Consider the following 22,933-nt stretch of genomic DNA (forward strand, 5'->3'; position numbering starts at 1 on the left):
CTGAACTCTATGGTCTGTTTGCACTGTTCTCACTAGGGTTTTAGGCTGCTCCCTCTGATGTTGGTGTCAGTCTCTGTCTTCACACGGCCCAGCCTGTGGGCTGTGTAGGGACGTGGGGCATGGCCCGCTTCCCCAGGTACGGACACTAGCCCCTGTGGTCTCAGAGCCTTTAGCACTGAGCAGCTGCTGCTTCATTCTGCTGTGAAGCTCTGAGGGGCTGAGGTTTGGGCAGTATCTTCTCTGTATTTTCTGCACGTTCTTCTCACAGGTGCAGAAATGAGCCTATTAACATAATGACATAAAAGGACCACCTGGGTCCCTGTGGTGGCTCTCAGGATGGTGTCAGCATGTCAGTATTCCCTTATGACTAGTCTTTGAAGAGACGGGCCCTTGGCTCACCCTCCTCCTTTCCTCCAACTTCTCCAGGCTCGTGATGTTATCTTCCCTTCAGCCGCCCACTTCTGTCTTAATCACACCACAACACTTTACAAACTAATGTGTCCATTTAAAATTTTCAGCCTGTCAGCCAAGAAGAAAATGATAGATGTCTTAGTGGGACAAGCCAGAGGGTTAAGTAGGGATACACTTGGGAGGAAGGGGAAACCAGTGTTGGCAGAAATAGAAGCTGCCTGTGTTTTGCAAGGAAATGTGGAATTTCAAGCTGAAATTGATGCTATCTCTGTTTTCTGCATTTGGGCGGCGCCATGCGCTCTGCATGTCCCTGGGAGGGGAGATGAGCATGTCCCTGTGAGAAGGTGGCTCCTAGGATGTTGTAACAGAGCTTTGGTTGGTTTTTGGAGAGGCCTTGCTCTAACAAGATCTGGATGCTGAGAAGGATCCAACCCTGCAGAGGGCCCTGAGGGCCGAGGCTCTGTCATGAGATAGGGGTGGGTGGGGTGTATGGCAGGCAGCTTAGGGCCAAGGTGTGAGGGGGCGGTCAGGAAGCAGACGGAGAATGGTGGCTGGTGGAGAGATGTTACCCTAGTCCAAGCAGGAGGTGGTGCCTTGGACTAAGTAGCGCTGACAGAGATGAAGAGAAGTAGATGCATTCAGGGGATATTTTGGCAGTGGACTTGACTGGACTTGCTGATGACCTGAAGATGGATGGTGAGAGAAAAGGAAGACCCAAAGATCTTTCCTAGGTTTCTGGCAGTTGGTGAGTGGAGGTGTCAGTTTTTGAAGTCAGGGAGGGCTAGATTTAGGGAGGTTAAAGGGAAGAGGCCTTCATCCCTAGGGCGTGTGTCCACTCCTCTTCCCAGGTCTGTTTGTGCCACATGTCACAGACCTTGCTGTGAGTGGGGGAGGATGCTGCCGTGCTGAGTGTTCTGGCAGCAGCCAGGCTGGCTTCACAGTTCACTCAGCGGAGGCAAGGGTTGTGGGAGTTGAGAGGGGGTGGGGGGTGGGTTGGAGGATCACGTTGCCCCCCATTGGTTAGGGTCAGGATTTTCGCTGCTGTATTTTAAGCCTCGTGATGATGACCAGGAGTGAAGAAGACCAGGCATCATTGTTCTGTCTGCTGTGTTGCTGAGACTACCATTTTTTAAAATATTAAGTAATGTTTTTTTTTTCTACAGATAATGAGTTGCAGTCATAGTCTCAGGGGTCACTCAGCAAGTGTTTCCTTTGCATGCGCTGTGACCTGGGCTGTGCCTGGCCTCGGTCAGGGAGGAAGGTTCTTGGTGCAGCAGGATGTGAGTGTAGGCCTTGCTCCAGAGAGGCCTGAAGGTGTTGGCTGGGCACTGGGGTGCAGACAGGCACCAAGAGCCAAGAGCCAGAATCGCCTGATCTGGGCAAGGAAAGGGCACTCCCGCAGGTTTGGGAGTATGACCAGTGAGGCACAGAGGGTAGAGAGGAGGCTGAAGCTGTTGAGGCACAGGCAGGTAGCCTCAGGCACCTGCCCTCTTCCCTCCTCCCACTTGGCCAGAGATTTCTCACCTGCAGAGGAGAACCCCCAGTGGCACTTGCTTCAGAGAAGGGAAGTGGGAGATGAAAGCACCTGGCTCAGTGCTGCCACTGTGAAGCCCCTCAGCTCAGACAGGTGATGCTTATGGTGGGACATGAGGCCCAGGCAGTTAACAGACTCTGCCTCATTCCCACATCCAGGTGACACCCACACTCTGTGGACCCTGAGAGAAACCTGTTCTGTGAGCTGCTGGTTGAGTGAAGCTGGCCACAAGTGTAGACCAGCTTGCCTAATACCAGCTTGCCTTTTAATCTCAGGGCAGTCGAGGCCAGGACACAGATCAGGAGCCAGGGGGCTGCCACCCCCACATGGCCTACACGAGGACACCTTTTAATGTTCCTAACCCATACTTCCCTAATCCTCTGTTCTTTTTTTTTTTTTTTTAAAGATTTTATTTTTTTATTTGACAGAGACAGAGACAGCGAGAGCAGGAACACAAGCAGGGGGAGTGGGAGAGGGAGAAGCAGGCTTCCCGCTGAGCCGGGAGCCCGATGTAGGACTCGAATCCCAGGACCCTGGGATCATGACCTGAGCCGAAGGCAGTCGCTTAACCAACTGAGCCACCCAGGCGCCCCCCTAATCCTCTGTTCTTTAGAGTGTGAACCTTTCATTTCTGTTGTCTTGCTCACCTTCATTCCTCTCACTACAGATGGCAACTTGAACTTGACCGTGCTAGGACCATGCCCTTGGAAAATGGGCATACACTGTGATTCTGGCTGGTATATGGGTGCAGGCTGCCCACCTCCTCCAACCCTACAAAAAGGCATGAGGTGGACAATTTCTTTTTGAGGGGGTGGGGGGAGGGGCAGAGGGAGAGAGAGAATCTCAAGCAGACTCTGCACTGAGCACAAAGCCCAGTGTGGGGCTCAGTCTTACCACCCTGAGATCATGACCTGATCCAAAATCAAGAGTTGGATGCTTAACTGACTGAAGCACCCAGGCACTCCAAGGTGGATAGTTTTTTAAAGAATTAGATTAAATAGGGGCACCTGGGTAGCTCAGTCGGTAAAGCGTTTGACTTAGGTTCAGGTCATTATCTCAGGGTCCTAGGATTAAGCCATGTTGTTACAAATGGCAAGATTTCATTCTTTCTCTTTTTATTTAAATTCTAGTTAGTTAACATACAGTGTAATATTAGTTTCATGTGTACAATTTAGTGATTCAACACTTCATACATCACTGTGTGCTCATCACAACAGGGGCCCTGTTTAATCCCCATCGCCTATTTAACCCATCCCACCCCCCCACCACCCCACCACTCCCCCTCCAGTAACCCTCAGTTTGTTCTCTATAGTTAAGGGTCTGTTTTCTGGTTTGCCTCTATTTTTTGCCCCCTGTGTGCATCTGTTTTCTTTCTTTCTTTTTTTTTTTTAAAGGAATCAGTCACCCCTTTTATTTCTGTGTCTTTGCTTGAACTGTTCATCTCATCTTTTCTTCTCCTATTCTTGGACTGAGTAATACACCAAGGGATCCCCTGGTTTTCAGTCCAACAGACTCAGAATGATTTACACCACCATCTTTCCTGTGTCTCAGGCTCGTTGAGGACAGAGCCTGGGACTTCTCAGTCTCTATTATCATGGGATCTAATTATACACGTTCGTTCTGCAGGTGAAATTTTAGCTGGAAATGAATGAGAGTTACACGCATCTGTTTTATTTCTTAAATTCCACGCATGAGTGAAACCAAGTGGTGTTTGTCTTTCTCTGACTGATATTTTCGCTTAGCATAATACTCTCTAGCTCCATCCAAGTTGTTGCAAATGGTAAGATTTCATTCTTTTTTTTTGGCTGAGTGATACTCCATTGTGTGTATGTGTGTATATATATGTATATACACACACACCACATCTTTATCCATTCATCATGGACATTTGGGCCCTTTCCCTAGCTTGGCTATTGTGGACATTGCTGCTATAAACATCAGGGTGCATGTGTCCCATCAAATCACTATGTTTGTATCCTTTGGATAAATATCTAGTAATGTAATTGCTAGGTCCTAGGGTAGTTCGATTTTTAACTTTTTGAGGAACCTCCATACTGGTTTCCAGAGTGCGTGCACAGGTTTGCACTCCCACCATCAGTGTAAGAGGGTTCCCCTTTCTCCACTTACTCTCCAACATTTGTTGTTTCCTTTGTTGTTGATTTTAGCCATTCTGACTAACCTCCTCCAACCCTACAAAAAGGCATGAGGTGGACAATTTCTTTTTGAGGGGGTGGGGGGAGGGGCAGAGGGAGAGAGAGAATCCCTGAATCCCTCATGATGAGTAATTTTGAGCATCTTTTTTCTTTTTTTTAAATTTTTAATTGTTATGTTAATCACCACACATTACATCATTAGTCTTTGATGTAGTGTTCCATGATTCATTGTTTGTGCATAACACCCAGTGCTCCATGCAGTACGTGCCCTCTTTAATACCCACCAGCAGGCTAACCCATCCTCCCACCCCCCTCCCCTCTAGAACCCTCAGTTTGTTTTTCAGAGTCCATCGTCTCTCATGGTTCGTCTCCCCCTCCAGTTTCTCCCCCTTCATTCTTCCCTTCCTGCTATCTTCTTCTTTTTTTTTTTCTTAACATATATTGCATTATTTGTTTCAGAGGTATAGATCTGTGATTCAACAGTCTTGCACAATTCACAGCGTTGAGCATCTTTTTATGTGTCTGTAGCCATCTATATGTCTTCTTTGGAAAATTGTCTGTTCATGTCTTCTGCCCATTTTTTAACTGGATTATTTGTTTTTTGGGTGTTGAGTATTATAAGTTCTTTATATATTTTGGATATTAAGCCTTTATCAGGTGTGTTATTTGCACATACCTTCTCCAATTTCAAAGGTGCCTTTTAGTTTTGTTCATTGTTTCCTTTGCTATGCAGAAGCTTTTTGTCTTGATGAAGTCCCAATAGTTTATTTTTGCTTTTGTTTCCCTTGCCTCAGGAGACATATCTAGTAAGAATTTGCTACAACTGAGGTCAAAGAGGTTTCTGCCTGTGTTCTCTAGGATTTTGATGAATTCCTGTTTCACATTGAGGTCTTTCATCCATTTTGAGTTTACTTTTGTGTATGCTGTAAGACAGTGGTCCAGTTTCATTCTTCTGCGTGTGGCTGTCCAGTTTTACCAACACCATTTGTTGAAGAGACTGTCTTTTTTCCATTGAATATTCTTTACTGCTTTGTCGAAGATTAGTTGACGATGTAGTCGTCAGTCCATTTCTGGGTTTTCTATTCTGTTCCATTGATCTGCGTTTCTATTTTGTGCCAGTACCATAATGTCTAGATTATAAAGTTTTGTACTGTAACTTGAAGTCCGGAATTGTGATGCCTCCAGCTTTGCTTTTCTTTTTCAAGATTGCTTTGGCTATTTGGGGTCTTTTATGGTTCCATATGTCCATTTGCATGATAAATATTTCTCCATCCCCTCATTTCAATCTGCAGGTATCTTTAGGTCTAAAATGAGTCTCTTGTAAAAAAAATAAAGAAAAAGAAAGAAAAAATTTAAAAGCAAGTAAATAAAATGAGTATCTTATAGGCAGCATAGAGATGGGTCTTGTTTTTTTAATCCATTATAATAGCATATGTCTTTCGATTGGAACATTTAGTCCATTTATATTCAGAGTAATTATTGATAGATATGTATTTAGTACCTAGTTTTTACTTGTTTTGTCATTGTTTTTGGAGATTTTTTCCATTCCTTTCTAGTCTTTGTTGCTTTTTGTCTTTCCTTCCCACTCAAAGAGTCTCTTAATATTTCTTGCAGGGCTAGATTGGTGGTTACGAACTCCTTCAGTTTTTGTTTTCTGGGAAACTCTTTTATCTCCTCCTATTGTGAATGCTAACCTTCCTGGATAGAGTATTCTTGGCTGCAGATTTTTCACACTCATCACATTGAATTTATCATGCCAGTCCCTTCTGGCTTGCCACGTTTCTACAAAGAGTCTGCTGCTAACCTTATGGGTCTTCCTTGTAAGTTAGGGACTTCCTTTGTCTTGCTGCATTTAGGATTTTTTTCTTTATCACTATATTTTACAAATTTAATTATAATATGACTTGGCCTGCTTTTATTGATTTTGATGCAGCTTCTCTGGTTTTTAAAGCCCAAAGTTACGGGGATTAGTTCTCCCCACGTGAGTTCCCTGGTGCCTGTTTCTCTGCCCTCTTTGGACACGCAGCTCCCTCTTCTTGCGGTCAGCCTCCCTCTGCCTTTCTGACCTTCCTAATATTTCAGATGTAACTTCTTCTCTATGTTCATCGTGGAGTTTGTTCTTCCAGTCTTCAGATCGCTCTCTGAAGCGATTGACTTGGAGGTGGATGATATCTTGGAGATGGGATGGGGGTGAGCCGAGGGTCCTCCTCCAGCATCTTCCCAAGCTCCTGAGGCCATTAGATATCACTGATGTTTTTCATGGTTTCCTTTTGAAACATTAAAATTTATTATCAAGCAAAAAAACTCACACCAAATCCTAGCATTTAAATGCACATTGTGGTGCTTTAAGGAGGAGTTAGGAAGAGGAAGGTGTATCTAAGCTGATGATCAAAATATGCCCCTTTCGAGTGGGATTGTGGTTGTAGGCAGGGGTTGTAGGCTTGGGCACAGGATGGGCACTTGGCAGGGCTTCCAAGCTGGTCAGTGTTTGGTAATTGTTTAGTCCCAGACTTTGTGTTTTTCGGTTCTAGGACCACCCACACATTTTGCTTGTCCAGAAGGACTCATAGACTCAGTCAGTTGTACTCACAGCTATAGTTCCTTATTGCTGAAGGATACAAAGCAGGACCAGTAAGGGAAAAAGATGCATCAGGTGGTGATCGAACCAGGCACAGGCTACCAAAGATGTCCCTCATGGGGATTGCATGGGACGTGCAGTTTTTCTGCCCAGAGAACAGAAGCCCACTCAATTGCTCATGTCCAAGGCTTTCACTAGGGCTGGGTACATAGGCACATGCCTCCTGTCTTGACTATTCACAGTTATTAAAACTCCAGAACCCCCAGAAGGAAAGGAGCCCCCATAAATCACTACTTGTACATCCTACGTAGACAAGTTGTATAGCATGGTTAAATGTCCCAGTAGTAGAAAACAACCTTATCAGTTGGTAACATTCCAAGGGCTGAATTCCCAGGAATTGCAAGCAGGCCTCCTGAAGATACTCAAGAGCTGCTGTGCTGATTCTTCTGAATCCCTTTCTGATGTGGTTTTTGGTGTATATAGAGGAAATATTTAAGACAATGATAAAGGGGGCAAGGGGAGGATTCGGGGAACCTAAATGGAGGTGAGGTTGATACACTTCAATCGAAGTGGTAAAATGTTGGTAACAGTGGATTGTGATAACTCATATAATGTATAATATAAGACCTAGAACAACCACTAACACATCTGTGTGAAGAGATACTCTTGAAACTACTATAGGTCAACCACAGTGAAATTCTAGAAAATGTTGAAGTGACCCAGAAGAAGTCAGGAAGCATGAAACAGACCGTACTTAGATATCAATAATTAGATTATGTATAATTACTAAATGTAAATGTACTAAATGTAAGTGGTCTAAATACAGTGAAAATACTGAGGTTTGGCAGAGTGGATTTAAAAAGCATGATTGAACAAGAAGCGTACTTCAAATTAATGATATTGGTACGTTGAAAGTAAAAGGATAGATAAAGATATATTATACAAACATTAATCAGAAGAAAGGAGTGACTGTATTAATATAAGATAAAGTAAGGACGCCTGGGTGGCTCAGTTGGTTAAGCATCTGCCTTCGACTCAGGTCATGATCCCAGGGTCCTGAGATCGAGTCCCGAATCGGGCTCTCTGCTCAGTGGGAAGCCTGCTTCTCCCTCTGCGTGCCGCTCCCCCTGCTTATGCTCTCTCTCTCTCTGACAAATAAATAAATCTTAAAAAAAAAAAAAAAGAAATCTAAAAAGAAAGTAAACATTTTTAAAAAATAAGATTTTGAAGCAAAGACTATTAATCAGAGACCAAGAGAGACATTATATAATAGGATCAAGCAACCAAGAAAATATGGCAATCCTAAATGTTTGTGTACCAAACAACAGAACTTCAAAATACTTGAAGCAAATACTGACATAAATGAGAGAAATGAACAAGTCCACAATTATATTTGGGGAATTCATCATTCTTCTTAGTCATCAATAAAGTCAGTAGACAGAAAATCAGCAACAATAAAGAACTAAACAGCATCAACCAAAAGGATATTGTTGACGTGTAGAACACTCCACCCAACAACATCAGAACATACATTGTTTTCAAGTGCCCATGGAGCGTTCCCCCCCAGATAGACCATATTCTGGGCCATAAAACAAACCTCAAGAAAATTAAAAGAGTTCTCTGACCATAGTGGACTCAAACTAGAAATCAGTAATAAAAAGATGACAAGAAAATCTCCAAAGACTTGAAATTAATACATTTCTATATGATCCATGGGTCAAGAGGAAGTCTGAAGGGAAATTGTTTTAAAAGACACCTAACTAAATGAAATGCAAATATATCCGAATTTGTGGGATGCCGCTGAAGAAGTGCTGACACGGAAACACACAGTACTGAATGCTTATTAGGGGTCCTCCTGCCTAGTGGGCGCCATGTCCTTAGACAAGCTTGGAGGTCCCCTCCTGCAGGAAACCACCCTGATTACCTTTGTCACCTACTCCCCCTGTGGGGGCTGCTGTCTCCAGCTCCCTTCGTGTCCCTGAGAAGACAGTTTCCCTGCTCCGTCGCTCTCTGTCCTCAGATGTCTCCCCCTGGAGACTGGGAGCAGCTCTGAGGATGTAGCAGTGAGGATGTGCTTGTTTCTCATTCCAGGACCTCAGATGGCTTCTGTGGAACTGGCAGTTTGATAAATCTTTGAAATTTGTTTCTTTTTTCTGTTTTAATAAGCTTGCTTGTCATGTCTTCATGTTGAAGACATAAATACCAGTAAGGGCAAGTGTCACAAATTCTCTGGTGTTCTCCACCTTAAGGGCGCTGTATATTGATTGCATCTTTGGTGCAGCAATTCTTCATCTTGTGTGCACAGTAAGCACGTTGAGAACTCTGGAGATTTCATGAAGCACTTACGTTCTTTTTCCCCCAGGCTTTGAACTTGGCGTACTCTAGCATTTATGGCAGCTACCGGAACTTCGTGGGGCCTCCTCACTTCCAGGTCATCTGCCGGCTGCTCGGCTACCAGGGCATTGCAGTGGTCATGGAGGAGCTGCTGAAGGTCGTGAAGAGCCTGGTAGGTTTCCCTCCATGGACCTCCTTTACATGGTGAAGGGTTCTGCACCCAATTGTAATGTGGGGAGGGGCATAAAGGATTCAGACACTCCACTGAGCAATTCTTGGGTACCAGCTGGGTGTCCTTCAGTTCAGCTCAATTCTAGCACTGTTTACCTGGAGGTAGATAGCATCAGATTCCACAGTTTAAGGGCTTTCACCCACAAGACTGCCCCGTGCCCACTCCCACTCAGTCTCCAGTGTAATTTGTCACCTGTGCCTTTGACCCACTGGCTATAAGTCAGAGGTTTCTACAGCCCCCTCCTTGGGTTCAGTTATCTGCTAGGACAGCTCACAAAACTCAGGAAACCAGTTTACTCACTAGATTACCAGTTTGTTACAAAGGATACAAATCAACAGCCAGATGAAGAGATACATAGCTAGAGGTCCCAAAGAAAGGAGCTTCTGTCTTCATGCAGTTTGGGTCCCCTCACGGGGACCTGTGGAACTGTTCCAGTTCCCCAACTTGTAGACTCCCCAAACCCCACCCTATTAGGTTTTTATGGGGGTTTCACTACATCAGCAGGACTGATTAAATCATTGGCCTTTGGTGACTGAATGAACCTCTAGCCCCTTCCCCGTCCCCAGGAGTCTGGGGGTGGGTCTAAAAGTCCCAAATCTTACCATGGGGTTGGTTCTCCTGGCAACCAGCTCCCATTGGTGGGTGCTTTCCAAAAGTCACCTCATTAACATAACCAGAGACACCTTGAAGGCTCTCTTAGGATAATTTGAAGGGTTTCAGGGGCTCTGTGCCAGGAACAGGTACAAGACTAAATACTAAAAATATGTATTTTTTGTTATAAATCACAGTATCACATGCAGCCTTGAATTCACTGGGGTGGAAAAGCCAGGTCCATGTTATTTTAACTAATTCACAGAAAAAGTTAAGTGCCAAAATACAGATTTCCTTTTAAGAAAATGTGGCCTTTATATCCAAAAGTAGTCTTCCCCACCCCCTTACAGGGCTGATGGTGTGTGCCTTTCCTGGGTACCAGGGGTTAAACTGTGAATAAAGGATTCAGACACTCATCTGTGTAACTTCAGATTGAGGTCAGAAGTTATGTGCAGAAGTCTTTTATTTAAGTCTTTTTGGAAAGAGTAAGTGAGAAAATGATGTTTGTAGGTTATCACAGATTAAGTTTTCTTTTCTTTTTTTTAAGATTTTATATAAGGGGCGCCTGGGTGGCTTAGTCATTAAGCGTCTGGGTTCGGCTCAGGTCATGATCCCAGGGTCCTAGGATCAAGCCCCACATCTGGCTCCCTGCTCGGCGGGAAGCCTGCTTCTCCCTTTCCCACTCCCCCTGCTGTGTTCCCTCTCTCTCTGTCAAAAAATAAAATCTTAAAAAAAAAAAAGATTTTATTTAAAAAATAAATACCAGAGAGAGAGTGAGCAAGCACACAAGCAGGGAGCGGCAGGCAGAGGGAGAAGCAGGCTTCCCCCTGAACAGGGAGCCCAATGTGGGACTCAATCCCAGGACCCTGGGATCATGACCTGAGCTGAAGGCAGATGCTTAACTGACTGAGCCACCCAGGCATCCCTAGATTTAGTTTTCTTTCTTTCTTTTTTTCTTTTTTTTTAAGATTTTATTTATTTGAGAGAGAATGAGAGACAGCACATGAGATGGGGGAGGGTCAGAGGGAGAAGCAGCCTCCCCACCGAGCAAGGAGCCCGATGCAGGACTCGATCCTGGGACTCCAGGATCGTGACCTGAGCCGAAGGCAGTTGCTTAACCAACTGAGCCACCCAGGCGCCCTAGATTTAGTTTTCTATGTGTTATTTCTGTTAACTGAGAAAGAACTTCATAAAATCTTAATCTTTAATCTTTTCCCATTATTTTAGTCATTTTTAAAAAAGGTTTCATTTGTTTATTTGAGAAAGAGAGCATGAGCGGGGGGAGGGACAGAGGCAAAGGGAGAAGCACACTCCTCGCTGAGCAGGGAGCCCGATGTGGGGCTCAATTCCAGGACTCCGGGATCATGACCTGAGCCGAAGGCAGACGCTTAACAGACTGAGCCACCCAGATGCCCCTATTTTAATTGTCTTTCTGTGATTGAGCCTATTTCTTTAAGATTCTTTAGGTCTTTTCCATCCTTAAAGCTGAATTTGTGGCCACATAGTTAAAGTGGCAATCCATCAAGGAGATGGTATGATTATTAACAATGTAAAGCAAAAGCTGACAGAATTCTAAGAAGTTGACAAAATTCTTTTTGGATCAGAAATCAATTAGAATATTGGGGCGCCTGGGTGGCTCAGTTGGTTAAGCGACTGCCTTCGGCTCAGGTCATGATCCCGGAGTCCTGGGATCGAGTCCTGCATCGGGCTCCCAGCTCAGCGGGGAGCCTGCTTCTCTCTCTGACCCTATCCCCTCTCATGCTGTTTCTCTCTCTCTCTCTCAAATAAATAAATAAAATCTTAAAAAAAAAAAATTCATTAAAAAAAAAAAAGAAATCAATTAGAATATATAAAAGTTGGGTCTTTTGACACAGCCATGACTACATGACCCACTTGGTCTCTGTTAGGACCTTCAGCTAAAGCCTCTGCCCCAAAACACATAACTTGGAAGGTGTTAGGTGCATGAGGTGACAGAGTCCAGTGTTGGAGCTGCAGCAGGTCCAACAGAGGAATACAGAAACCACCCCGTGAGGATGTTTGCTTCCCCAGGGCCACTGTGCTCACCAAAGTTGGATGCAACTTGAGCTCCTCGCCCTCCCGTTGTCACATCTCAGACCGTTTGCCTCCTGAGAGAGGAATTGTGTTTTAGAACATGCATTTAAGTCACCCTGGCGGGGGTTGTTTTCGTTCTGTGGATAGGATTTCCTTTCCCAGCCAAAGTGATTTTCAGTCCTGCCCATTGCCATGTGTTTTACTAACAGACTCCTTTTTAGAAGCCCCATGCAGCACTCACAACCTCTGGGACAGTGGCGGCCAGTGGCTGATGCAGCCTCTCTCTCCTGCAGCTGCAAGGCACAATCCTGCAGTACGTGAAGACGCTGATGGAGGTGATGCCCAAGATCTGCCGCCTGCCCCGGCATGAGTATGGCTCTCCTGGTGAGTGCAGCGCCTCCCGGGGCTGCAGGTGTTCAGACTGCAGCCTGGGAAAGCAAGTCAGAATTTACTGATAAGGATAGGATCTGCTTTCCCTAGGTGGGAGGAGGCCGGGAATCCAATCATAGTCTGATTGTTTCCACTAGAACCAACCAGCCAGCCTTCCAGCTGGGAGCAGGTGTGTGGGAAGGTGTGTTGGAATCACCACATTTGAGTGAGGAAGCTGGCAGGGGGAGGCAGCACCCTTTAGTCACCGATGGGTGATGGGCCTCTGAACCCTGTGAGGCCTTGACTCCTGGACAGCACGGGGACCTTGAAGATCACCAACCAGGGAGGGACAGGGAGCTCACCTGCCAGGTCCAGCTGGGACCTGACCTGCTGGGCTGAGGAGTTTGAAACCTGTTAAGTCTCTAACTTTGTTCTTCTTAGAGTTGTTTTGGCTCTTCTAGGTCTTCATGACCACATAAATTCTGGAGTCAGCTTGTGGATTTTTGACTGGGTCAGCATTTGAATGTGTAGATCAAATTAGGGAATTTTAACTTTCTTTCTAGTTTTTGTGCCTGGTCTTTTTGTGCCCTATTGCACTGTGCAGGATCTCTAGGACAGTGATGAAAATGTGTTGTCTTGCTCTGGAGCTCAGGGAGAAAGTATGCAGGTTTTACCACTGAGTATGACATTAGCTGCAGCAGGTGTTTTATAGATGTCCTTTATCAAATTAAGTATGTTCCCTTCTATGCCTGTGAAGGGATACTGAATTTTATCCAAACCTTTTCTGTTTCTGCTGGAGGTGACAGTGTGGTCTTTCTCCTTTATTCTGGTAATGTGGTGCCTCCTCAGAAGATACAGGGTTGGTGGAGAAAGGTTTTGGAGCCAAGGCCCAAGACCCAGGGGATGGACAAACAAGAAAGGTGTTGGGGTCAGGGGACATGTGGCCATCTCCATAGCAGGCCCAGTGGCAGTGTCCGAGGATGTTCCATGGCCAGCACGAGTGTGCCCAGCCGTAGACCCCAGGCTGTGCCTCCAGCCTCCCCAGTCCCCCTGCTCACTCTCTGCTACCATAGGCATCCTAGAGTTCTTCCACCACCAGCTGAAGGACATTGTTGAGTATGCAGAGCTGAAGACCGTGTGCTTCCAGAACCTGCGGGAAGTGGGCAATGCTGTCCTCTTCTGCCTACTCATCGAGCAAAGCCTGGTGAGTGCTCAGCCCAGCCAAGCCCCAGGCCGTGCAGAGTCATTCACTACAGAAAAAGGCATTTTTTAGAGGCCTGATTTATTAGGGTTATTTAATGGGGGTAAAGCACCATTCTTTTTTGGGGTGTGACTATTTAGACTTTAATTTGTATTTGTTTCCTGTAACTGAAAAACAAAAATGCAATGTAATTCATCATTTAAGAATGTTTTACTGTGTGAGCACTGTGGAGCATTTTATTATGTAGTATCTGCACAAACATATGTGACATATATGTAGGGTATAAAGCACGGCTGCCCAGGAGAGCTGTTTGCGTGATGGAAAGTTCTGTTCCTGAGGCTGTTGAGTACTTGAAGTGTGTTGGAGCACGCTGGGGCAGGGTCTTGTTGAGGCCACAGTGGTGTCCAAGATCTCAGCTCTCTCAGATAAAAAGATTGCAGGGCAAAAAACAAAAAAGTGTGACTGAAGAACCAATTTTTAAGTTTTGTAGAATTTTAATTATTTTATGTTTAAAAAGCTACATATGTCCCATGACTACTGTAGTAGACAGCATAATAAAGTAAATGCTGAAAGCTTACCACTACTGAGAAATTGCCCCAGGGGACACCGGTTCTCTCCACTGATTGCCTTCTTGTGGTGTCATTTAGCCTTCTCTCAGTCCCCTCATGACAACTGAGCATTCTGAATTGGAAAACCTAGTGACTGTAACAGAATCTCTTCTGGCCTTCCTCTGATTTTCTCTCTGTGACTAAGGAGGTAGGCATCTTCGTTTGTTGCTTGCTCTTCCTATTCTGTTAAATCCACCATTGTGTCTTTTACCTATTCTTCTACAGCTTGTTTATAGAAGCTCTTTGTATAACCTTTGTGTGTTACGCACATTGCAAATACTTCTCCCTGTTTGTGGTTTGTCTTTTCACTCTGATAGTGGTGATTTTTTTTATAAACTGATACTCTTAATTTGACTGTAGTCTCTTTTTTGGTATAGTTAGCACTTTTTGTATCTTTTTAAAGAAGTTCCTTCCTACCTAGGGGTCATGAAGATATTCTGTTTTCATATGAAGGTTTTAAGTTTTGCTTTCTATATTTAAGTTCATAATCCTTCCGGAATTGTTTTTTTGTGTGTGAAGTAGGAGTGGATGATGTTTCTTTTTTTCCTCTATGGGGTTGATCGGTTGTCTGTCCCTCCTCCAGTGGCTGAAGGACCCCTCCTTTCTGTGGATGCACTGGTCAGCGTCCAGGCTTTCTGCCATGACCCATTGGTCATATGTCTGTCCACGGCATAACAACACATTCTTATTCATTATAGCTCTAACTTAAGTCTTGCTACCTGACAGGACATGTTCTCTTACTGTATTCTTCTTCAAGGGTATGTAGCATCCTTATATATCTTTGCTCTGCTCTGAAAGTATCAGCTTGTCAAATGTATTGAAAAGGCAAACAGGCATTTCAGTGTTAATTGGTTATGTCTCTAGACCTATTTGAAGAGATCTTTTGCTATGTTGCTTCTTAAAGCAGTCTCCTTTCTTCAGGGCCCTGGGACTTTGGCAGGGGCAAACAGGCATTTCAGTGTTAATTGGTTATGTCTCTAGACCTATTTGAAGAGATCTTTTGCTATGTTGCTTCTTAAAGCAGTCTTCTTTCTTCAGGGCCCTGGGACCTTGGCAGGGGCAGGGTCCCATATGGGCACATGGGACCATGGTGCCCATATGCACTTCAGGGCATGGGATTCAGACTGCCACGCTTCTAGGGGCCGAGCCACTGGATTGGCCACCTTACATCCAATTACAAAAATAAAAAAAATAAGTTAAAAAAAACAAACATTGTCAGGTAGTCCAAGGTTGGATGTGGATACTCTGAGAGCTCATGGCCTCCCATCGGACCTGCATCTTTTGACTTTCCCCTTTGTTGCTACGTTGCTGGGTCGACCCTTTCCACGTAGTGACAAAGTCAGGGAACCCTAGGCCATCTGCAAGTCAGCATGGACTCTGAGTGAGCAGCCCCTCATGTGCTACCCTCTCCACAGCAGGAGTGACGGCGTGAGGTGGAGGACCCACCAGAATCACAGGCTGCGCTGGGCAGTCCTGCAAAGAGCAGGCAGGCTGGCCGTGGGGCTGGCAAGCAGCTGACATCCAGGGCAGCCTTGCTCTAGGAACGTTAGGGAGAACTGAATCTTCTACTGCAATATCTGTGAAATTTTTTTAAAAAGGTTTATATAGTTTAGAAAGAGCACGTGCCACCAGAGGGTGGGGCAAAAAGAGAGAGAGAGAAGCAGACTCCCTGCTGAGAGCGGAGCCCAACATGGGGCTCCGTCCCATGACCCTGAGATCATGACCTGAGCTGAAACCAACAGTCAGACACTTCACTGACTGAGCTACCCAAGCGCCCCGTATTTGAATTTTTTGTTTTATAGATTTTATTTATTTTTTTGCTAGAGAGCACAAGCAGGCAGAGAGGCAGGCAGAGGGAGAGAGAGAGAGAAGCAGGCTCTCTGCTGAGCAGGGAGCCCAGTGCGGGGCTCGATCCCAGGACCCTGGGATCATGACCTGAGCTGAAGGCAGACGCTTAACTGACTGAGCCACCCAAGTATCCCTATTTGTGAATTTTTAGCAACCAGATAAGTTAGGAAGAATTACTTTATTATTTTTTTTAAGATTTTATTTATTTTAGAGGGAGAGCAATAGAGAGAGCATGAGCAGGGTGGAGGGACAGAGGAGGAGGGAGAAGCAGATTCCCCACTGAGCAGGGAGCCCAACGCAGGGCTTGATCCCAGGACTCCGGGATCATGACGTGAACTGAAGGCAGACACTTAACCAACTGAGCCACCCAGGCGCCCCAGGAAGAATTACTTTAAATCGTAATCTCTTATCATGAATTTTAAATATTTAGTATAGGAAGATTTCCTTCATGTATTGACTTTTCCTGAACACACAACATAAAGTGCAATTCTTCTTGTCTACATGTGTCTAAGTCTGAAAGTGCCTTTCAGTCCCTGGCTTTGGGTTATGGCAGGGAGCCCCAAGTTTTACTGAGGGAGGACTGCCTTATGGAATTGACTTACTTAGTGGCAGGGAATCATTAGAAGGCTGGTTTTTTCTCTGGTTTAGCTGTGCTTTTAGGAAGTAAGATAAACTATCAAAAGCTTTTCTTCACCTATGAAATAGAAGAAGTCAAAGATCCTTGTATGGACATAAAAGAATTATAGAACCATAGGAGTTTGATGCTGGAAGAGCAGAACTCATCTCTCATCAGCTCAAAGGAACAGTCTACACCCATTGTCAGCTCAACAGTTGGACACTTATTGGCTTTTGGATGGAGTGTGATGCTGTATTAGAAAGTTAGAAAAAGGGGCGCCTGGGTGGCTCAGTCGGTTAAGCATCTGCCTTCAGCTCAGGTCATGATCCTAGGGTCCTGGGATCGAGCCCCACGTTGGGCTCCTTGCTCAGCGGGGAGCCTGCTTCTCCCTCTCCCTGTACCTGCAGCTCTGCCTACTTGTGTGCTCTCTGTCAAATAAATAAATAATCTTTAAAAAAAAAAAAAAAAGGAACTTAGAAAAAGAGAGATCTGAAACCAATGTGATCCTTGCTGCCTTGTTCCTTCAATTATGCCTGTTGCATATCTCTCAAGACAAGCAAATCCCTTGTGAGAGTTGTTCAGCACTCTTAAAGACCTCACCACAATCCAGTAGGAATTGGTGGCTCAACAGTGGAGGGATCCTCTAGGCCTCGGGCCTGGTGAGAGCTGGGTCTCTAGCACCCAGTTGACACAGATCCCCCTCATCTTCTCCCTTCTAAGACTAGGCTTGTGTCTTAGGTATATACTGTTGTGCTTAGCTCCTTTGAGTGGCAAGCACAGTACTGGGCACCTAGGAAAAATGTTATAAAGAGTTGTCAGTTGATTTGAAAGCAAACTTTGACTTATGAATGTATGAATATTTCTGAAACAGTGAATGAAAAGAGCATCATCTGGGGCACCTGGGTGGCTCAGTCGTTGGGCGTCTGCCTTTGGCTCAGGTCATGATCTCAGAGTTCTGGGATCGAGCCCCGCGTCGGGCTCCCTGCTCCGCGGGAAGCCTGCTTCTCCCTCTCCCCCCTGCTTGTGTTCCCTCTCTCGCTGTCTCTCTCTCTCTCTCAAATAAATAAATAAAATCTTTGAAAAAAAAAATTAAAAAAAAAAGAAAAGAGCATCATCTACATCTTAGTCAAGTGCAGCAGATTCTGGGGCCTGTGCCTGAGGCATAGTGAACACATGCCTGGCTCTCTTACAGACACAGCAGCCCTGCCCTGTAGGGATGCCTGTCACCACCCCTCCTCACGCCCTCTTCTCACTGTCACCCCTTCACTTCTCCCTTCTCTGGATTCCCTTGTCCGTGCACCTTGTGCAAGTGGTGAGAAGCCAGAATTTCTGTGTTGGGCAGGTCTGCTGCCAGATCAGGCCCCAGACTGGAATTTTGTGGTGTTGCTTTTGTCCTTTTGGAAGTAGGAGGTGCTATTTCCTATAGGTCCATCAATGTGAAACTCTCCAAGGTCGAAGACAACATGGCTATTCTCACTCCCGTCTCAGATGATTATGCCCAAATCCCACCAAACCTAAGGATAGTTTTGAAGACTCCAGACACTGATCTCTTCTTGGTGCTTATTTTGGACTCTCTGAGGAAGGTAGTAATATGTTTTGGTATTTGTGTGGGTTCCCACTATTATAAATGGAGATACTCAGGGTAAATCAGATTGTCACATTAGAAAAGTGGGGTAACTGTGACCCAGCTGCCAGGGCAGCAAGCATGTGGGTGGGACCCCCAAGGGCCTGACCATGCTGCCATGCAGTCAGTAGTGGCCCCAGCAGGCACCAGGATTGGATTCAGTAGCCAAAAATGTTGACCTTACTTATTCTGAATCTGTGCATTGCGTAGATACATTTAACTTTCTGAAGAAGTTTCTTTCATTTTGCTTTTCAAATTCTACTCCCTAAAAACCTAGCCTGGTATAAAAAAGATCACACACACACACAGGAATATTACTCAGCTATCGAAAAGAATGAAATCTGGGATGCCTGGGTGGCTCAGTCGTTAAGCGTCTGCCTTCGGCTAAGGGTCATGATCCTGGGGTCCTGGGATAGAGCCCCACGTCGGGCTCTCTGCTCGGCGGGAAGCCTGCTTCTCCCTCTCCCACTCCCCCTGCTTGTGTTCCCTCTCTCGCTGTGTCTCTCTCTGTCAAATAAATAAATAAGATCTTTAAAAAATAAAAGAATGAAATCTTGCCATTTGCAACGGACATAGATGGAACTAGAGGGTATTATGCTGAGTGAAATAAGTCAGAGAAAGACAAATATCAGATGATTTCACTCATGTGGAATTTAAGAAACAAAACAGATGAATGTAAGGGAAGGGAAGGAAAAATAAAATAAGGCAAAAACAGAGGGAGGCAAACCATAAGGGACTCTTAACTCTAGGAAACAAACAGGTTGCTGGAGGGGAAGTGGGTGGGGGGATGGGGTAACTGGGTGATGGGCATTAAAGAGGGCATGTGATGTAATGAGCACTGGGTGTTATATGCAACTGATGAATCACTAAACTCTACCCCTGAAACTAATAGTACACTGTATGTTAACTAAATTGGATTTATTTATTTATTTATTTATTTATTTATTTATTTATTTTTAAGATTTTATGTATCTGACAGAGAACAAGTGGTGGGGAGGGGCAGAGGAGGAGAGAGACAGAAGCAGACTCCCAGCTGAGCAGGGAGCCTGATGCGGGGCTCAGTCCCAGGACCCTGGGATCATGACCTGAGCCAAAGGCAGATGCTTAACCGACTGAGCCACCCAGGCACCCCTAATTAAATTGGATTTAAATAAAAAATTTTTTAAAACCCAAAAAATCCTAGCCTGGAAAGTTTGATAATGTAGTTGCGGTTTTTTTTGTTTGTTTGTTCATTTGTTTTGTTTTAGTTTATGGTTGTGTTTTAATAAACTCTTTATTTTAGAATAGTGTCAATTGCTTGTTTGTTTTAAATGCTGGTTTTTATAGCTATTCTCAGTTTTTCTGGCTTGGTTTGGGGGCAAAAATTTGAGACCATTGGCAGTAGCACCTGGAAGCAGCACAGCCAGATGAGCCACCCCTCTTGGATGGTTTTGCTGGCCTGCAGGCTCCTTACTGCCTGTGGAGCTCGCGTGTTTGGCTCTGCCCCCAGCATTCCTACTTGGCAGCTGTCGTCCCTTAACCAAGTCTCCCATCCGCCATCCATCAGCCTGACCACTTTCTTGCAGTCAGTCACCTTCCAGCTGCCCCCCTACAACTCTGTTGGTGCAGGCCGGCCATTCACTCCTTTCCATGTTGCTTTTTTCACTCAACAGTAAATATATGCTGGAGATCATTCTACATCAGAAGTGGGGACATTTCTTATCCTTTTTGTAGCTGCATAGTATTCCATTGACATCACCCTCTTTTATGTGTTTGCATAGCACACAGTCATCATCTGACCCTGTCCCTTTTTTTAGTTTGTTCCTCTCTCCTCCCCCAACATCATCTTCACCTAGAGTAGAAGGCCCAGGGGAACAGGTGTTGGGTACCCTGGCCCAGAGGTGGCTTCTACTACATATATTCTGCATGAGGAGCTCATGCTTTGCAGCTGGCCTCAGGAATGGAAGACGATGTGTGGAGGGGTCAGTCTCCCTCTGGAGTGTCCTGGGGGAACAGGCGGCAGCTGACTGGCTACTGCACTAGATTTGTATTATGTGACAGTAGGACCCTCACTTGATAAGGACAGAAAGTCTTCTCTTCCTCTTCTTGGTCTTCGCTTTGCCATCATCTGGGGAGATTCTCAGAAGGGAAAATATCATCAGTTGATATACGTCTTGACTTTCTGAAAACAGTTTTTTTGTTTAGAAATTTGTTTTATTACTGGGGGATTATAAGATTTCAAGATGGATGTAGAGTCGGAGGCATGAGAGAGAGCTCATTGGCATCTTCTGCCTGCCCCACGGTGAACACACTGATCTTCAGGGCCCTTCTCTATAGTTTAAGAGCCCTCAGAGTCTGGAAAAATGCCTTGTTCTTGACCACCTTTGGGTTTGTGGTAAGTTTTTAGGAGTTCTGCAACCTCTGTGATATCAGAGGTAAACTTTCCCTCTACACTGCAATATTCTGGAGAATGGGTCTTCTGTAGGGTTTTTATTACCTCTTTAGAGGTGTTGTGATCCAAAAGCAGGTTCAGAGTGACCGCTCAGAACTTCGTTTGTGTACAAGAGTGACGCTGCCTTTCCTTCTGCATCTAGTGCTGTTCAGAGAGGAATTACCCTTCCTCCTGTCTGTGTAGCAGTGTCTCGTTATAAACTGTGTTATAACTAAGTTACAAACTTCTTAAGAGGCTGGTAGCAATTAGCAGATTCGGGCTGCCAGGCTGGTAAATCCTGGAAAACAAAGGCCATTGTTTTCAATATTCAATACTGGTTTTTACTCATTTCTGTATTTAAATTAATTGAAAGTGAATACAATTTAAATTTGGTTATTCAGGTGTACGAGCCATATGTGGCTGGTAACTATATAAGTGTGTAGCACAGGGAACATTTCCATCATCCCAGAGAGTTCTGCACAGTGCTGCTTAGAGTATTTGTTTTACACTAAATGGCAAAGATACATCTTGTTTTCAGCACGACTTCTCTGTCTCTGTGGTGAGGTAAATGTCCTAATGCAATCTTCTTCTTGTGCTCTAGTCTTTAGAAGAAGTGTGTGACCTATTGCATGCAGCCCCATTTCAGAACATCTTGCCGAGAGTCCACGTGAAAGGTGAGTCTATGTGTCCCTTACCAGGGAGTCCAGACTGCCCTTTGCAGTGGTGACACTTGGTCCTTGTGACCAGAGAACTTAGTGCCAGTTTTGTTTGAGTTTGGTGCCTGTTCAGTCATAACTGGAGGTAATTGGTAATGTAACATGGTTAGATAAATATTGAATAATTGAAGGATTAAAGGCTGAAATGATACGTATTGGATGTGCTTCAAAATAGCTCCTATGCTATTGTTCATAGATGTTGAGTGTCTATGAAACAAGAGTATCATGAGTTGATACTCATGCAGCAGATGGGTACAGAGGGTTTTGTACTATTCTCTGATTTTGATTACATTTGGAATTTTGTGTTTTAAAAAATGAATATTGAACAGAAAATCAATTCTGTCATTTTGAATTAATATTTAAAATAAGCCAGTTCTGTAATGTTCAGAGAGAATCTGTAAGAAATCTTTCATTTGTTTCTTTGACAAAATTAAACTTCAGTATCATTTTTCATGCAGAGGATCAGAAATTAAAATATTTTTTCCACTGCAGAGGGCGAGAGACTTGATGCCAAAATGAAAAGACTAGAATCAAAGTACGCCCCGCTGCATCTTGTCCCTCTGATTGAACGACTGGGCACCCCTCAGGTAATGCATACTGTGACGGCTGTCACTTGGTATCCACATCAGGCCTGGGGCTGGGGCTTCAGAATACAGGCTGTGGGTGACCCACCCTGAAGGCATCATGAAGTCGGATGGGCCTTCTCAAGCCTCAGTGTCTCCAGTGGGGTTCATAACAGGACCTTGTCACAGGGTGGTTGGGAAGTCTGAATGAGTTAACATGTGCAAAGGACTTAGGACATTACCTAGCACATAAGACATACACAGTAAATGTTACTTGTTTTTCTTATATATCTCTTCATGAAGAAGACTTTTTTCATAGTTTTTTAATAACAGAAGAAAGTGGGAGTCTCATACAGGAGGCAAGGCGTCAGGGTACAGTTGCATGATTTTATATCAACTTACGCCAGATCAGGGTTTCTCAGTTGCAGCACTGTCCCCAGTTTGGACCAGATAATTTTTTCTTGTGGAGATTGTCCTGTGAATTGTAGGATGTTTAGCAGTGTTTCTGGTACAGCAGCCTCGTGGAGATACAGCATAGAAGCAGCAGTTTGAAAAACACCCGGGGCAAAGAAAGGGGCAGTAGTTTACTCACCTCAGAGGGTGTCCTGGCGAAACAGGGAGATCCCTGAGAGACTTCGCCAGGAACAAAGGAACAGGTACCATTTCCGTCCCCTAACCCCCAGCATAAACACGTGGCCACCTGCAGTAACCAGCATCGTGCTGACACTCACTACCTGACTGGCTGTCACTGCTGCCCCACCCCCCTGTGCTGGGCTGCCGCAGATCTCACCCTCCAGACAGGTCTGCCTCCCTCCTGCTGAGGACAGGTGCTTCCTGAACCTTGCTAACACTGCCGTACCATGGTCTCCCGCTCCTCACCATTGCAGCTCTGCCCCCCAGTACAGCCTTGGCTGGAGCTCATCTAGGGCAGTGCCATACCCTGGCAGTGTGCAAGCACCTTGACAGGGGCCAGCACCACTTACAAGTTACTCTTTTTTTTTTTTTTTTAAAGATTTTATTTATTTATTTGACAGAGACACAGCGAGAGAGGGAACACAAGCAGGGGGAGTGGGAGAGGGAGAAGCAGGCCTCC

General features: G+C 45.0%; 1 protein-coding gene across 7 annotated transcripts in view; it reads left to right on the plus strand.

The window, feature by feature from the left end:
- Window positions 1–22,933, plus strand: part of CYFIP1 (cytoplasmic FMR1 interacting protein 1) — a 133,733-nt gene that overhangs the window by 93,285 nt on the left and 17,515 nt on the right. For all 7 annotated transcript variants that reach the window (XM_035023903.1, XM_035023904.1, XM_035023905.1 and 4 more), the window contains 5 exons: window positions 9,039–9,182; window positions 12,179–12,269; window positions 13,328–13,458; window positions 21,163–21,235; window positions 21,770–21,864. In XM_035023903.1, the coding sequence (XP_034879794.1) occupies window positions 9,039–9,182; window positions 12,179–12,269; window positions 13,328–13,458; window positions 21,163–21,235; window positions 21,770–21,864 (534 nt within the window). The remainder of the gene's footprint in view (window positions 1–9,038; window positions 9,183–12,178; window positions 12,270–13,327; window positions 13,459–21,162; window positions 21,236–21,769; window positions 21,865–22,933) is intronic.

The sequence above is a fragment of the Mirounga leonina genome, unplaced genomic scaffold (assembly GCF_011800145.1).
Source record: "Mirounga leonina isolate KUSES-001 unplaced genomic scaffold, KU_Mleo_1.0 Mir_178, whole genome shotgun sequence".
NCBI lineage: Eukaryota > Metazoa > Chordata > Mammalia > Carnivora > Phocidae > Mirounga > Mirounga leonina.